The 17,737-nt window shown below is 43.2% G+C and overlaps 1 protein-coding gene across 1 annotated transcript in view; it reads left to right on the top strand.

The window, feature by feature from the left end:
• LOC126355284 (uncharacterized) overlaps positions 1 to 13,113 on the top strand; it is a 119,022-nt gene extending 105,909 nt beyond the window's left edge. Inside the window, exon 3 of the mRNA XM_050005573.1 lies at positions 12,936 to 13,113. Coding sequence (XP_049861530.1) covers positions 12,936 to 13,113 — 178 coding nt within the window. The remainder of the gene's footprint in view (positions 1 to 12,935) is intronic.
• The last annotated feature ends 4,624 nt before the right edge of the window (positions 13,114 to 17,737 follow it).

The following is a 17,737-nucleotide window of genomic DNA, read 5'->3' as shown; positions in this document are numbered from 1 at the left end:
TGACGTAAGAGATAGGTAACTAAATACAGAACTGATGAAATTTTGTAGATTGCAACTCTTTTAAATTGTTATCGAACATTTGTTCTTAAATACATGATTATATTGTACCTTGAAAAATGTTTTCACGTTTGGAAAATTCTTAATCTACCGGGGTAATTTTTGTATTTTCAGAGGAAGATTGTAGCTCATTAAAAGTGAATGCCATCATTTACAAATGGAATTACATACATATATAGCGTGTTCCAAAAAGGAACGGCCAAATTTTCAGGAAACATTCCTCACACTCAAATAACGAAAAGATTTCATGTGGACATGTGTCCGGAAACACTTAATTTCGATGTTAGAGCTCATTTTAGTTTGAGCTTCCACCTACGCTCAATGGAGCACGTTATCATGATTTCATACGGGATACTTTACCTGTTCTGCTAGAACAAGTGCCTTTACAAGTACGACACAACATGTCGTTCATGCACGATGGAGCTCCTGCACATTTCAGTCGAAGTGTTCATACGCTTCTCGACAACAGATTGGATTGGTAGAGGCGAACCAATTCCATGGCCTCCACGCTCTCCTGACCTCAACCCTCTTGACTTTCATTTACGGGGGATTTGAAAGCTCTTGTCTACGCAGCTCCGGTACCAAATGTACTCTTCGTGCTCGTATTAAGGACGGCTGTGATACAATACACCATTCTCCAGGGCTGCATAAGCGCATCATGGATTCCATGCGACGGAGGGTAGATACATGTACCCTCACAAACGGAGGACAGTTTGAACATTTCCTGTAACAAACTGTTTGAAGTCACGCTGGTACGTTCTGTTGCTGTGTGTTTCCATTCCATGATTAATTTGATTTGAAGAGAAGGAAGCGTTTCCGGACACATGTCCACATAACATATTTTCTTTCTTTGTGTGTGAGGAATGTTTGTTTTGTTTTGGGAGGAAGGAGACCAGACAGCGAGGTCATCGGCCTCATCGGATTAGGGTAGGACGGGGAAGGAAGTCGGCCATGCCCTTTGAAAGGAACCATCCCGGCATTTGCCTGGAGTGATTTAGGGAAATCACGGAAAACCTAAATCTGGATGGCCGGGCGCGGGATTGAACCGTCGTCCTCCCGAATGCGAGTCCAGTGTCTAACCACTGCGCCATGTGAGGAATGTTTCCTGTTTGGCCGTACCTTTTTGTAACACCCTTAACACCCTATATATATATATATATATATATATATATATATATATATATATATATTCTATTACGAGTGTGGCTAGAGACAAAAGACAAAAGTCTCAGACATGTACCAAGGAACAACCCTCTCCCACATACAGCAAATACAATGGCAGCAGGAAAAACCTCTTGTCACGGAATTTCGTATGGAATATTTATGACTTCTTTAACATATGCCATGAACATGAACATGTAAATATTTCTGTGCAAAAGTGGTTCTGCTCTTCAGATGTATATGATTAACATGTGTGTAGATTAACGTATTAAACACTTAAGAGAACTTTAATTTTCAAAAATTGTTCATGTTTCGAGTAGTAACCATTTTACAAGCTTCAGAGTTGGGCTACGATAACATGTTTGGTTATAATTCTTATCAGAATGCAGGAATAAAGAGGATCTACATGACAGTAGCATTTTTCATACAGTATCCAATATAATTTCAATACTGTACACCACTTTGAAAAATAGCCATCGTTCATTTTACAGAGCCTGCAGCATTTTTCAGCTCTGAACGTCACCAGGCAATCTACGTTCCCGTATTCGGGATAGTATTAAGAAAAATTCAGATGTCATTCTATTCAAGAGTTTCCTGACTTATTTACGAAAAGTACTCTTATAACCATTCAGCACTGTAGTACACTATTCATCGTTAACCATATTTTTTTTCTTCTCCCCCTTTTTCTGTTAAACAGATCCGTACAGGATACAAAAAATCCACTTGTTATACAAGCTCAGAATCACTTAATTAGACAACAAGACGAAACTGCAACTTGTAAAAATGTAAGAAGAGTTTGAAAGGGTGTTAGATACAGTGTATTATTAGAGACTTATTTAAACGTTTAAATATAGGTAATTAAGACAGTGATGTAACTCCAAGGTAAAGAAAAAAATTATCTTGCGTTTGTAAATCCTCGCTATCAAGCAAAACTTTGTATTCCTCTTGGTTCCATCATCTGCTCGGGGTATACAGTGGACCACGAAATCGAAAACGATAAACGGCCTTCTTCTGCTGCGTAGTAGAGCAAAAATTCCACAATACTGAGGCTTTTCGCAAACTGATACGACTTTTCACTGCGAAAATTGTTTTGCTTGTCATAATGATACGTGCATGTAGCTCAACATTTACTTCTAGGTCTGTATTAGTGGTCATGTTTGAAATATCGTTCCTTTATTGTTTACAGCTGTATTCGATTTTATAATACAATTGGTCCATGGAAATACTGTACATTTCCCTTATTTCTCTTTGAATTCGAAACAAGTCATTTCTTAAAGAAAAAAGCCTGAAACTAACCTGCGAAGCTGTCGGTATCGATACCTTTGTTCAGGTATTATCGAGGTATTGAAACAATTTTAGGAATTAGTACTAATATCACAAATCGTATCGAATGTAGTGTTGCAACTTCCTTACTAAAACGTATGTATACAATTTCCATATTTTTATTTTCTGTTTTTATTTTTACTTTGACATCTGGTAATAGCGAAATTGTAACATTGAAATTGATTGTACAAAAAATATTTGTTACCCAGGTGAATGATTATGCATCATGAGCTTCATATAACTTATAACGGCTCTCGACTATTGCTCATAACAGTTAAGATAGTTAAACAGATGCACATGTAAGAGTAGAAGGCTACGAGAAGGCGCCTCTGCGAGTTCTGATATAAGAATGAAGCTTTTAGACGGAGTTGAGGTTTTAAAGTGTTCAACTACAGCTACTGCGTGCAATAATCTCTTAGAGCCGTGTAGAGCGTGAGAACGGGGCCATTAGCATAGGGGCTCTTCCCGACTGCTTCCTTCTTTGGAGAAATAACTATGTGAAACACTCAACAGAAGGCGAAATAAAAACCTGGTTGTTGGCAGCGAAACCGTATAAGGCATTCTGGGCCGTGGGTAGACTGTTGGCATATTTTTCGCCCTTGTTTTATCGCCCCAGCACACCTGCGTTAAATGCGAGCCGTGCTCCGGTGGAAATAAATCTTTATTACGAGTCATACGGCGTCCGCTTTGACAGCGCGCCTTTTTTTATAAGTTCTATTGAATTTGATAGCCTCCGCCTGTGCTGGGTAACTATTAACTTAAATTCAGACCATTAATCATCTTGTCGTGGCTGAATATAATCGACGTAAGCGAGATTATGACTGGTGCCAACAGAAACCCCACTCCGGCGGCAGACCACAGCGACTGGGAAATTGTTTTAAAAAGTTATCGGCTTAACCACAGGGCTCGCCAATGAGCAGTCGTAATTGCTCAGCGCAAAGCGGAGAAAACGAGTTTCGGTAAGCAGTTTCAGTCCGTCAAACTGGCGAGCTCTGTAGCCGTCACTTTCAGACTGACTCTGTAGCCATCTAGACTATACGTAACACTTCCAGCAAAAAAGTTTGTGCCCTATAAAATATAAGAGTGGTACAATGTGAAGTTGTTCGACTTAAAATTTCGCCTAGTGGTTCTCTAGATTCCCAGTTATAACTGTTTACTTGTGACTACTCGGAATGTGCAATTAAATGTGTTTTTTGAAATGACTCCGTAACTACACCAGCCAGTAAATTTTTTGGTTTACTTTCCGTACAAACTTTCGCCTTAATACATCTACAGGTAAACATGTTGAAAAAGAGTGTAATACTTGAAAATAGCTTAAGGCCTGAATTGTACTACTTTACTGACAAGGGAACTATATTAGATAGAATGGCTAACAAGGGATAGAAATTATTTTAAAATAGGGAGCTGCTCATTTTGTACTACCCATCAAGGTTGTTTGTCTATAGACTTCTGCATTTGTGAACGGCCGATGTTTGAAAATTAAATTATCCAAAGATTGTAGAAGTACAACTCGCAGAACAAACAATATCGCCTAACAGGCGGTTCTGACCAGCAGATTCACATGAATCAGAAATGAAGCACCATTCAGAAAAAAAAGCTTAACATTTGTGTGGGGCATTGTTTGTTTTAAAGAGTGATACATTCCTAAATTATAGGAACTTTTCTAAAACGGAATCTGTTTCTATAAAAATATAACAATATGGCATGACCATAGATGGCAAAACTATTAAGGCAAATGTCCTAGTTGTATTTCACAGTGACATGATTGAGTAAAATCTTCACCACCGGCATCACTTCTAAAAAGCACTCGACCTTTCAATAGCTCTCTCTGGCATCGTCATCAGGAGCAGAAACCATGCTAAAGGTACAACCGCCTCGGACTTATGAACCTAGATCAGGGTTCCAGTAAAGAGGACATAAGTAGAGGATAGCAAAAGCAGTCAGTCAGATGAATACCATCCTTCAGTCAGACAAAATTAAGAAATGTCAGAACAAGGTTACATGAATCAGCAAAACAAAGGATTTGTTTATATCTGTGGTTGCCAACCTTTTTGAGCCCATTACCCCTGAGCGCAATCAGACACCAGCTAGTATATCCTCCGACCCCCATTCCCACCCCCGTCCCCTCACGAGCAACATTAGTGCCCATCTAAGCTCTGAAATGAAAAATTTCTTCGAATACTTTGTTTTTAAAATGACGAAAGGTAAATGATATTTTTTGTAGGTGTTTCATTAAAACACGCATTCGATTGGCAATGCTTCTTTCAGTGATGAACAATTCTCAGTGCACCGCAAGAACGACCTTCAAGCCCCTCTCAGAAAAGAAAGCTAACTATCCTCAGTGAGGGTAGACACTTATTTCCATACTCTGCACCCCAAATTAAAATCAACTAAGTTGAAATGTGTGCACTACACTTATTTTTTGTAAATAACCTCTCAGCTCACACAAACCAAATGATTTCAGACTGCCAATGTTTTCTATCTTCCCTCAGCCACTAATAATAACACTCGCTTCTGCGGTAATATGTACAAAAAACCAATGCAGTAAGAAACACAGTACGTATACAAACCACTCCATCCAACTACCCATACAAACAGAAACATGAAACATACATTCTGTCCAGAATGAGATTTTCACTCTGCAGCGGAGTGTGCGCTGATATGAAACTTCCTGGCAGATTAAAACTGTGTGCCCGATCGAGACTCAAACTCGGGACCTTTGCCTTTCGCGGGCAAGTGCTCTACGAACCGAGCTACCGAAGCACGACTCACGTCCGGTACTCACAGCTTTACTTCTGCCAGTATCCGTCTCCTACCTTCCAAACTTTACAGAAGCTCTTCTGCGAAACTTGCAGAACTAGCACTCCTGAAAGAAAGGATATTGCAGAGACATAGCTTAGCCACAGCCAGAATGAGATTTTCACTCTGCAGCGGAGTGTGCTGATATGAATTCTAGAATAATAATAATGCGTAGGCCCAACAGCAAAGTAGTAACCACTGTTGCGTTGTGCACTCAATTCATTTCTTTAATTGCTGTGAAGTGACTGATGAAGCAATTTCTGGTCCATGACAGGATATACATCGAAGTCTGAATTAGCACTCTCCATGAGATATTAAAGCATATGTGATGTATATGAATCCATTTTACTTTCATATATACATGGAAAAAAGTGCAAAACACGTGGTGGGCAAAATAAAACTGGCCCCAGAAATATTTTGTGCACATCGAGATAGGCAATCAAACTTACCTGATCCAACCCACATGTGGACGATGTAAGTTGGGTTGCCTATCCAACCCACATGTGGATGGTATAAGATGGGTCGCCTTTCTTCGGGTGCATGAAATATTTCCGAGGCCAATTTTATTTTGCACACCTTATACATGTGCAGCAGGTGAACTATATGAGGAAGACGTTGTCCATGAATTTGTTTCAGATGTTCTAAGCTCCACCACACTGTGTCACACATTAATGCCAGCATATAGGGGAAACGCTACTACTTGATACCTTATGTAATCAGTTTTGGAGTCTTATGATATAGTAATAGTAGTACTGATATTTTAAAATAATTTTGTCTCGAGACTGAAACGCATCGGAACACTCTTCTTTTTGCCCCTCAGAAATTTTCATTTTACCCCTCAAGGGGCAATTACCCATCGATTGGCAACCACTGATTTATACGGTACGGAATGCTGAGAAGTGAGAAAACAAAATAGAATACTTGGAACGGAGTAAATCGAACTTGTGAGACAAAGTTTCAGAGCGAGCGAAGTTCCTAAATGAAGAAGTCAAGAAGCGACTGAAAACTCCTAAGGCGACCGTCGAAAATCTGAATATATTGCATTTAAAATGACGTGGATATGAAATGCAATATGAATGGAAACTTGCAAACAAGGAAAGAAAAGGAAGTCCTTAAATATAATTGTGACTGAAACGCAAATATGGAGTTTGTGTTTGAATGAAATGATTGAAACACATCGGGATGTAACAGTATACACACTTGACCAGAGGAACAGGTGGGCGTTCTAGTGATACAGATGTTGCACAGTGTCAGCTACGACTTTGCCGCAAGCACATGTACTTATGTTACTGTAATGGGTGTCCGGACATTCCCGTTACAAACTTCTACTACTTATAAAGGCAGTAGTACACAATAGGAATACACGGCCGGAAACATAGGTTCCGTACTACGGCCATTTGGGAACATGTTTGTTAGGTAGGTATGCAAAAAGGTAGTCGTTGTGGTTGGTGGTTATGTCGGATCAGCTGCTGTCATTTGACGTCTGTCCTAGCTCTCTGATTTAGCTGGACCCTCATTCACGCTGTGAGTGTCAGAGCAACATGGTTTAGTACATGTCTGCAGTATGCACCGACATGTACTTTCTGAATTGCGAATCTCACTGTAATGGAAGACATGCTCACCACTTTTGTCAAGATCATTGTGCACAACATCCGACTCCATCGCATATCCTTTTCCTTACAGCTGCTCAACGGCTTCAAGAAAGCGGTACCCTTCACCCTCAGCATGCATCACTCTGGTGCTCCAAGATTGCGCCGCCCATCCGAATAGGAAGAGGCCACACTGCATCACGTTCAAGAGAACACGTCAATGAGCACAAGAGCAGTTCCTTTCGCTATAAATGAGAGGAATTGTCAAAAAAGTGACTTACTAGATCCCAGTTAATTGTAAATGTTGTCATGTTATCAACTTGTTTTCAAATGGATGGGGACATGGATTCGAATTCAAAATATTATCTACTCACTCCCCTCTACAAGTCCTAGACAGTTGTGAACTGCATATAATTAATTTAACGGTTTTCTTATTATAATAACAGTAATATTTGTGTTTAAGCAAAACTAGAAAGTGTTTCGTTTTTTTCTGTTCTTGCAAGTACGTCGCGGATATCTGTCGAGTGTAGCAGGAGTTTATGACGTGGCTAGATTCGTCTCTCACTGATGACTATCTCAAACAGTAATATTCAAACATACTTGAAGGCACTCCACCTCAACAAAAAAATACAAAGCTACACCCTAATCTCCTACGGCGCGTATGAACGCACAATAAAATGAATTAAATAATAATGAATGTAACGAATATACGAGTATTTAGTATTGCATGCTGTCTCTTCTTGACGACGCTAGAATCTACGTCAGTTTTTACTATATGAGCTAAGATCTGTTATACGTGGCATACAATTGTATTCCGTTACAATAAACTCAGTGTTTGTGATAAAATTTAGTAATAACTGAATTATGCTTACTGGCTGATGTGTCTACGACAAATTTTATTTTACTTGTACATATTGCAGATATTTTAGTCAGATGGTTACACATATTTGAAAAAGATTTTAAACTATGACAAATAATATATTTGGTTTATAATACTTTGCCGATATATTTCCTAAACTGTGTTTGGGGTGATTTCAATATCAGGATGAACTGATAATCTGTAAGCGGAGGAACGATACCTATTTCATACCTACTAACGCATAAGCAAGATACCACTGATTCTGGTTTAGTGTCTGATTAAATATCTTCATTAGTTATCGCAGCCAACAACTGACTTTACAAGAGTTACTGGTAGGGAATATAGAACAGAATTTTCCTTCATTATATTCTACCTCAAATTAGGCGATCCTGTAAACCTATTTTGGCATTAACTACATATAGTCAAAACAAGTGAGTATCAGACGAAGGTGTGTTGGAGAGGGGCAGCACACGGTAGATTCATATACTATAAGCTTTATCATCATTCGATGCGTCAAAGGGGAACCCGTTACACCACAGCATGATGTAATTTTTTGGTTTATCCACACTGAAGCAATCCACAGTGATCACTGTACCAAAGGTGTAACAATAAAATCAACTTCGTAACCAGATCTTTGTCATACATGTGGTAACATTTACTTCTAAGTGGTAAACACAGTAAACATGTTGATCATGTAAAGTGATTTACAGCTTCCGAGTTTGCAAACATACAAAATCAACAACACGTATGGTAAGCTATTAACAATGTTTAAAATATCGAAAATATTATAATTGTCTGTTTTTCTGTTACGTGGTATGATGTCTTCAGGGAGTAAGTCTTGAAAGTGCTATATACACTCCTGGAAATGGAAAAAAAGAACACATTGACACCGGTGTGCTGGAAATGGAAAAAAGAACACATTGACACCGGTGTGTCAGACCCACCATACTTGCTCCGGACACTGCGAGAGGGCTGTACAAGCAATGATCACACGCACGGCACAGCGGACACACCAGGAACCGCGGTGTTCGCCGTCGAATGGCGCTAGCTGCGCAGCATTCGTGCACCGCCGCCGTCAGTGTCAGCCAGTTTGCCGTGGCATACGGAGCTCCATCGCAGTCTTTAACACTGGTAGCATGCCGCGACAGCGTGGACGTGAACCGTATGTGCAGTTGACGGACTTTGAGCGAGGGCGTATAGTGGGCATGCAGGAGGCCGGGTGGACGTACCGCCAAATTGCTCAACACGTGGGGCGTGAGGTCTCCACAGTACATCGATGTTGTCGCCAGTGGTCGGCGGAAGGTGCACGTGCCCGTCGACCTGGGACCGGACCGCAGCGACGCACGGATGCACGCCAAGACCGTAGGATCCTACGCAGTGCCGTAGGGGACCCCACCGCCACTTCCCAGCAAATTAGGGACACTGTTGCTCCTGGGGTATCGGCGAGGACCATTCGCAACCGTCTCCATGAAGCTGGGCTACGGTCCCGCACACCGTTAGGCCGTCTTCCGCTCACGCCCCAACATCGTGCAGACCGCCTCGAGTGGTGTCGCGACAGGCGTGAATGGAGGGACGAATGGAGACGTGTCGTCTTCAGCGATGAGAGTCGGTTCTGCCTTGGTGCCAATGATGGTCGTATGCGTGTTTGGCGCCGTGCAGGTGAGCGCCACAATCAGGACTGCATACGACCGAGGCACACAGGGCCAACACCCGGCATCATGGTGTGGGGAGCGATCTCCTACACTGGCCGTACATCTCTGGTGATCGTCGAGGGGACACTGAATAGTGCACGGTGCATCCAAACCGTCATCGAACCCATCGTTCTACCATTCCTAGACCGGCAAGGGAACTTGCTGTTCCAACAGGACAATGCACGTCCGCATGTATCCCGTGCCACCCAACGTGCTCTAGAAGGTGTAAGTCAACTACCCTGGCCAGCAAGATCTCCGGATCTGTCCCCCATTGAGCATGTTTGGGACTGGATGAAGCGTCGTCTCACGCGGTCTGCACGTCCAGCACGAACGCTGGTCCAACTGAGGCGCCAGGTGGAAATGGCATGGCAAGCCGTTCCACAGGACTACATCCAGCATCTCTACGATCGTCTCCATGGGAGAATAGCAGCCTGCATTGCTGCGAAAGGTGGATATACACTGTACTAGTGCCGACATTGTGCATGCTCTGTTGCCTGTGTCTATGTGCCTGTGGTTCTGTCAGTGTGATCATGTGATGTATCTGACCCCAGGAATGTGTCAATAAAGTTTCCCCTTCCTGGGACAATGAATTCACGGTGTTCTTAATTCAATTTCCAGGAGTGTAGTAACATTGATTATATAAAAACGCAGAGTTTCGCAGGTTCATGATCTCGACTTACGGCAGAACACACACTTCTCCGTATTGTGAAATCATTTTTATTCGCTTCTAGCTCCTTTAGTTGGAATACCTCCTCAGTCAGCACAAGGCAAAACGTCGACAACTGCAGGTAGTTAAGGAGTCTTTTTAAAATTCCATAGCAACTATGGATCATTGATCAAACAAAATTATTTGGATAAATGCATTAGCGTATTCCAGGAAATGAAATGTGTATATCATAGACAAAGGGTCGTGTGTCTATGAGTCATGACGCAAAACAGATTCAAAAATGGCTCTGAGCACTATGGGTCTCAACTGCTGTGGTCATTAATCCCCTAGAACTTAGAACTACTTAAACCTAACTAACCTAAGGACATCACACACATCCATGCCCGAGGCAGGATTCGAACCTGCGACCGTAGCAGTCGCACGGCTCCGGACTGCGCGCCTAAACCCGCGAGACCACCGCGGCTGGCGCAAAACAGATTAATGGCAACTCGACTGCTGGATAATTATCAAAGAACTGCGCATTTTAGCGTTCTCATTACTTAGAAAAAAAGTATTGCTTGCAAAAAAGTGAGAAGTAAGAATAATATGTGGCATCCATCCACTCTTCGAGGAGCTAGGCATTTCAACTGCGTCGTCACAATGCATATATATTCACTAACCGTCATAAATAATCCATCGCAATTTGAGAAGAGCAGTGATGTCCATATCTACAACACTAAAGGAAAAAATGACTTTCATTACCCGTTACTGAAATTGTCAGTGGCTCAGAATAGAATCCAGTATGCAGTTGGACGCCATCGGCGCTAGTGGAAATAATGGTCGCTAGCCTCTTGCGCGACATTACGTAGCAACTTATCTGCGTTCTCTGCCCACAGCCCTTTTTCAACATCTACATCTACATGGTTACTCTGTAATTCACACTTGTGCCTGGCAGAGGGTTCATACTACTCTACCATTCCATTCTTGAATGGCATGTGGGAAAAAGGAACACCTAAATCTTTCAGTTCGAGCTATGATTGTACTTCCTCAGCCCACATTTCTAAGCACATCTATATCATCACGTCTGCTGTAGGATGCCGAAGAGCCTCCGTTGCGTTGCTATGTCAACAAGTCAGAAAATTGTGCCTGTGAATTTTTCTTGTTTCTGTTGTACATCCAAATCGAAGATCTTCTATGACGACCTGACGCCCTGGGGCACTCGAAAACCAGCTGCAACCCTGATGATAACGATGTGCTCGGAAATGTACACGGACGGGAATCTAAAGTAGAGCCCGGAATCGACAGGAGGACCACAAGCTGCCGAATCGGTCCTCCAGATTCATGTTTTCTGTAATTTCCCTCGGTCACGCCAGGCGATCGTGGTGTTGATTGCCTCAGATAGGGCACGTGCTATTTTCTTTCTCAGCCCACCCGTTTTCGAGTTTGAGTTCCGGCTTCTGGACCGCGTCGACAACGGGACGTTAATCCCCATCTTCCTTCAGTATTAGTTTTCGTGGGGAAAGGCGTCAACCTACAGCTGGCGCCTCATTTATGAGTACTCAGAAAATGCACAAAAATACTTATATTCGATGTATTTTTATTTTACAATTTCTTGTCATCCCGCGAAAGATAACGGCCTTAGACAATTAATTGTGTATTAAACGATCTAAATTTTTAATGAAGGATGCGACACCCCCGTATATTTAGATCCTGCTCATAGTTTGGGAAAAGATACATGGGTTCTCTCAGGAGTACTAAGCGATATGACAGGAACCATCATTCCAAGCAAAAAAGTCCTGTGAACACAGCATCTAAAATGCATCCCTTAAGAGCTACGTGCACATATTCACCTTCGATAATGTGAAACAAACCTCGTGTATTCCAAGCCCTTTGCCTTCCATATCTTAGGCCATGGTTTTTGTTGTTGTGGTCTTGAGACTGGTTTGATGCAGCTCTCCATACGCCTCAATCCTGTGCAAGCTTCTTCATCTCCATCCTTCTGAATCTGCTTAGTGTATTCATCTCTTGGTCTCCCTCTGCGATATTTACCCCACACACTTCCCTCCAGTACTAAACTGATGATCCCTTGATGCCTCAGAACGTGTCCTACGAAACGATCGCTTCTTCTAGTCAAGTTGTGCCATAATTTCCTCGTCTCCTCAATTCTATTCAGCAAACGCGGAAGAATACGCGGTATAACTTTTATGGTTCGAAATGGTTCAAATGGCTCTGAGCACTATGCGACTTAACTTCTGAGGTCATCAGTCGCCTGGAACTAAGAACTAATTAAACCTAACTAACCTAAGGACACAGACATCCATGCCCGAGGCAGGATTCGAACCTGCTACCGTAGCGGTCGCGCGGTTCGAGACTGTAGCTAGCGCCTATAACTTTTACACTGGGTTCATCCTTACGTTGAACACGGCACAACAAAGCAGTGTGGTGTTCAAAACAGTTATCGGATTAATGACTCCTTTATTTAATTTTTCAGGGCAGAAGTCGGGAACTTTATAACCCACAGATGAGCTTTACTACTGAATTTGCCTTAGCTGGTCTCTTACTTCGGCCTGCAGAACGTGCCACAGTTCTATTTAAAGAAACGGAGTTAATACCTGTATCTCGTCGATCTCCAATCAAGTAGTAAAACAGACGTTGATCTCTGTTTTATGAGCCGCGGGGCACTATTTGCCTAGTTGGAAAGACACTACGTACATCTTTACGAGTAAGAAGTTACTTTAGGTGAAAAAGTCAGCTGCCTCGCTCCGTATATGTAACGTGCATTTAGTCGGCGGACAACGCCTTACATTTAGATGGCGCTACTACGCGGACGATGTTTACGGCCTGGGCTTAACCCGCAAGCGGCCGCCGGCGACGGGGCACTGCGCAAAGAACTGGGCGACGGTGCCGGCCGCCGCCGCCGCCGCCGCCGCTGCTGCCGCCGACGTAAAAGGACGGCCACTCTGCCGGCTAGCGGCCCCCGCGCTCTAAGTACCCCCGGCCACGCACTATTTAAGGCCGGCGTCGGCCATTAGTGTAGACGCGGAAGCCCGTCCCGGCGGTAATCTGCGCGCCACTTCTTCGGCACTTCTCGTCCGCTGGCCTACGCCCTGCGCGCATGAATATGCATGGCGACGCCCATCGACAGGTCAGCGACCCGTGACGTCACGCGGTGGACCATTAGTGGCGCCGCTGCGGTCTGCGTGGTCACCGGCGGCGCCGCTGACGCACGCCGGCTCTGCTGCCGCCTCCATGCAGGCGCGACGCCGTTTCTGCCTACGTCGACGCGCAACTATAGGAAAGTGATTGCGAGGCTTCCTTCCAGACTCCAAGCCGAATCACGCTCTTCTTGCTGTTTCCAGTTTACGTATTATATCCTCTTCACTTCCGAAATAATCACATATTTTGCCACCCAAATAGCAAATTTCATAAATTACCTTTAACCCCTTAGGGCGATGTGGATCCGTTTGAAGATACCTAGAATTTTCTTGTTTCGTCGTACTCTTAAACGCCATAGAAACTAGTATAGGGCATGCGTATTCAAATACAGAGATACGTAAATAAGCAGAATACGGCGCTGCGGTCGGCAACGCCTACATAAGACAGAAAGTGTCTGACGCAGTTGTCAGATCGGTTACTGCTGTTACAATGGCACGTTATCGAGATTTAAGTGACTTTGAACGTGGTGTTATAGTCAGCGCACGAGCGATGGGACACAGCATCTCCGAGGTAGCGATAAAGTGGGGATTTTCCCGTGTGAACATCTCACGAGGAATCCGGGAAAACGTTAAATCTCTGATGGGACGCAGCCTCTCCGAGGTAGCGATGAAGTGCGGATTTTCCTGTACGACCATGTTACGAGGAATCCGGGAAAACATCAAATCTCCGACATCGCTGCAGCCGGAAAAACATCAACGGAACCAACGCCGACTGAAGAGAATGGTCCAACGTGACAGAAGTCTTCAAATTGCTTCAGCTTTCAATCCTGACTCATCAACAAGTGTCAAGGTGCGAACCATTCAACGAAACATCATCGCCCTAGGATTTCAGACCCGAAGGTTTAGTCGCGTGCCCTTGATGGCTGCACGACTCAAAGTTTTACGCCTCGCCTGCTGTCCGTCAGTGTCGACATTGGACTCTTGATGACTGGGAACATGTTGCCTGGTCGGACGAGTCTCGTTTCAAATCGTATCGAGCGACTGGACGTGTACGAGCAGTGAGACAACGTCAGGAATCCATGGGACCTGCATGTCAGCAGGGTATTGTTCAAACTGGTAGAGGGTCTGTAATGGTGTGGGGCGGTTGCAGTTATAGTGATATGAGACCCCTGATAAGTCTAGATACGACACTAACACGTGTCACGTACGTAAGCATCCTGTCTGATCACGTGCATCCATTCACGTCCATTGTGCATTTCGACGGACTTTGGCAGTTCCAGCAGGACAATGCGACACCCCACACGTCCAGAATTGCTACAGAGTGGCTTCAGGAACATTCTTCTGAGTTTAAACACTCCCGCTGGCAGACAACTCCCCAGACATTAACATTACTGAGCATATCTGGGATGCCTTGCAACGTGCTGTTCAAAAGAAATCTCTACTCCGTCGTATTCTTACGGATTTATGGACATTCCTGTAAGATTAATGGTGTCAATTCCCTCCGGCACTATTTCAGGCATTAGTCGAGTCCATGCCACATCTTATAACTGTAGTCTGCATGCTTTCGGGGGCCCTATAGAATAGTACGCAGGTGTACTAGTTTCTTTGGCTTTTCAGTGCATATGGACAGTAGGTATATCTGTAGCCACCCTTTGCGTCTCCAGTAGACGCTGCTCCGTAGCGGCTGCAGCTTGAACAACGCCATCAATTTCAAATCTTAGCATTTAGACGAGGAAATGTAGGAGCCATTTTTGTATGCAGTTCAAGATCGTCTTTGTTTTGAAACTGTGATCTAATTTATCTCTGTAAGCCGGCCGTAGTGGTCGAGCGGTTCTAGGCGCTACAATCTGGAACCGCGCGACCACAACGATAGCAGGTTCGAATCCTGCCTCGGGCATGGGTGTGTGTGATGTCCTTAGGTTAGTTAGGTTTAAGTAGTTCTAAGTTCTAGGGGACTGATGACCTCAGATGTTGTCCCATAGTGCTCAGAGCCATTTGAACCTTTTTTTTAAATCACTGCAAGGCAGTTTTTCGCATGAATTAGGTAGAGAAAACTGTTCTGTTCATATTCGTACGCTGTGTATTACAATAGTAATGAAATTTTTGTATTTAGTTTCATAGTTATTGTGATAGTTCCTTTTGAATCCCCTGCGGTTTCTAGGGCAACACGGCTAGCTGTGACAGGTTGTATTTCCAGTTTCATACGATGTGCTGTCGCAGCAACCATCCCTAATGTGTTCAATTAATGTATGTAACACTTGTTTTTCACATTGTTCTGACTCAATAATAACTGTAATGATCCAACATAAACAACAAAACACAAAAAAATTATTTCGTAATATCTATAAAGGGTTAAGTTTTCATTACCTAATCTAATTTTCTCAGCATCACTGCTTTACTGAAGTTCACCTTATAATCTCTTTTCAGAACATTATCCATTTCGTTTAATGCTCTTACACTCCTTTGCCGTCTCTGATAGAATTACTGTGTCATCGACAAACCTTAACCTTTCCGTTTTTTCTCTATGAGCCTTAATTCCCTTTCAGAATTTCTCCATGCTTTCATTTACAGCTAACTCAATGTACGAGCTGAATAACATCAGGGCTAGCCTACAATCCTGCCTCATTCTTTTCTCAACTACAGCTGCCCTTTTACCATCCTTCGCCTTTTGTAACTATAGTTTGGTGTATGTACAAGTTGCAAATAACCTTTCACTTAATGCATTTCAAAATTGAAAAAAGTATAGTTAAGTCAATAGAGTCAAAAGTTTTCTCTAAATCTATAAATTGTTTTTCTTAATTCGAAACTCTAGGATGAATCGTAGGGTCAGCATTGCCTTGCGTGTTCGTACACTTGTCCGGAAGTCAAGCTGATGTTCCTGTAGGTCGGCGTCTACAAGCTTTTGCATCCTTCTGTAAATAATTAGTCTCAATATTTCGCAACCATGACTTGTTAAACTGAAAGTCTGTCAACACCTACCTTTTCTCGAATACCAATTATTACATTTTTCTTGTAGTTCGAAGCTCCTTCTGCTATTTGATACATACCTTGCACAGCAGGAGGCATAACTTTGTCATGGTTAACCCTCCTAAGGATCCAAATAATACTGACTGAATGGCTTCCACTCTAGGGAACTTATATCGACTCACGTCTTGCAAAATTCTGTCAATTGCTTATCGCAGAATCGTATCTCCTATGTAATCTTGATTCACTTCCTCCGCCTACAGTTCCTTTTCCCTTATACAGATACTCAATGTATTCCTTCCATGTTTCGGCCTTCTCTTCTTTGCTTAGCAGGTGCTTGGCATCTGATCTCTTATATGCCATACAGACGCTTCTCTTTTCTCCAGAGCTTTCTTTAACTTTCTTATATGCTGTGCCGGCCTCGGTGGCTGTGCGGTTCTAGTCGCTGCAGTCCGGAACCGCGGTCCTGCTAAGATCGCAGGTTCGAGTCCTGCCTCGGGCATGGGTGTGTGTGATGTCCTTAGGTTAGTTAGGTTTAAGTAGTTCTAAGCTCTAGGGGACTTGTGACCTAAGATGTTGAGTCCCATAGTGCTCAGAGCCATTTGAACCATTTTTTTTTAAATCTTATATGCTGAAACTTTCAGGAAACATTCCTCACACGCAAATAAAGAAATGTTACGTGGACATGTGTCCGGAAACGCTTAATTTCCATGTTAGAGCTCATTTTAGTTTCGTCAGTATGTCCTGTACTTCCTCGATTCACCGCCAGTTGGCCCAATTGAAGGAAGGTAATGTTGACTTCGGTGCTTGTGTTGACATGCGACTCATTCCTCTACAGTACCAGCATCAAGCACATCAGTACATAGCATCAACAGGTTAGTGTTCATCACGAACGTGGTTTTGCAGTTAGTGCAATGTTTACAAATGCGGAACTGGAAGATACCCATTTGATGTATGGATTAGCACGGATCGATAGCCGTGGAGCAGTACGTTTGTATCGAGACAGATTTCCAGAACGAAGGTGTCCCGACAGGAAAGCGTTCGAAGCAACTGATCGTCGTCTTAGGAAGCACGGAACATTCCAGCCTATGACTCGCGACTGGGGAAGACCTAGAACGAGGAGGACACCTTCAAAGGACGAGGCAATTCTTCGTGCAGTTGACGATAACCCTAATGTCAGCGTCAGAGGAATTGCTGCTGTACAAGGTAACGTTGACCACGTCACTGTGTGGAGAGTGCTACGCGAGAACCAGTTGTTTCCGTATCAAGTACAGCGTGTGCAGGCACTATCAGCAGCTGATTGGCCTCCACGGGTACACTTCTGCGAATGGTTAATACAACAATGTGTCAATCCTCATTTCAGTGCAAATGTTCTCTTTACGGATGAGGCTTCATTCCAACGTGATCAAATTGTAAATTTTCACAATCAACATGTGTGGGCTGACGAGAATCCGCACGCAATTGTGCAATCACGTCATCAACACAGATTTTCT

This window comes from Schistocerca gregaria, chromosome 3 (genome assembly GCF_023897955.1).
Source record: "Schistocerca gregaria isolate iqSchGreg1 chromosome 3, iqSchGreg1.2, whole genome shotgun sequence".
Lineage (NCBI taxonomy): Eukaryota > Metazoa > Arthropoda > Insecta > Orthoptera > Acrididae > Schistocerca > Schistocerca gregaria.
The sequence above is the reverse complement of the archived record's forward strand: the minus strand, read 5'-3'. Positions and strand labels throughout refer to the sequence as shown.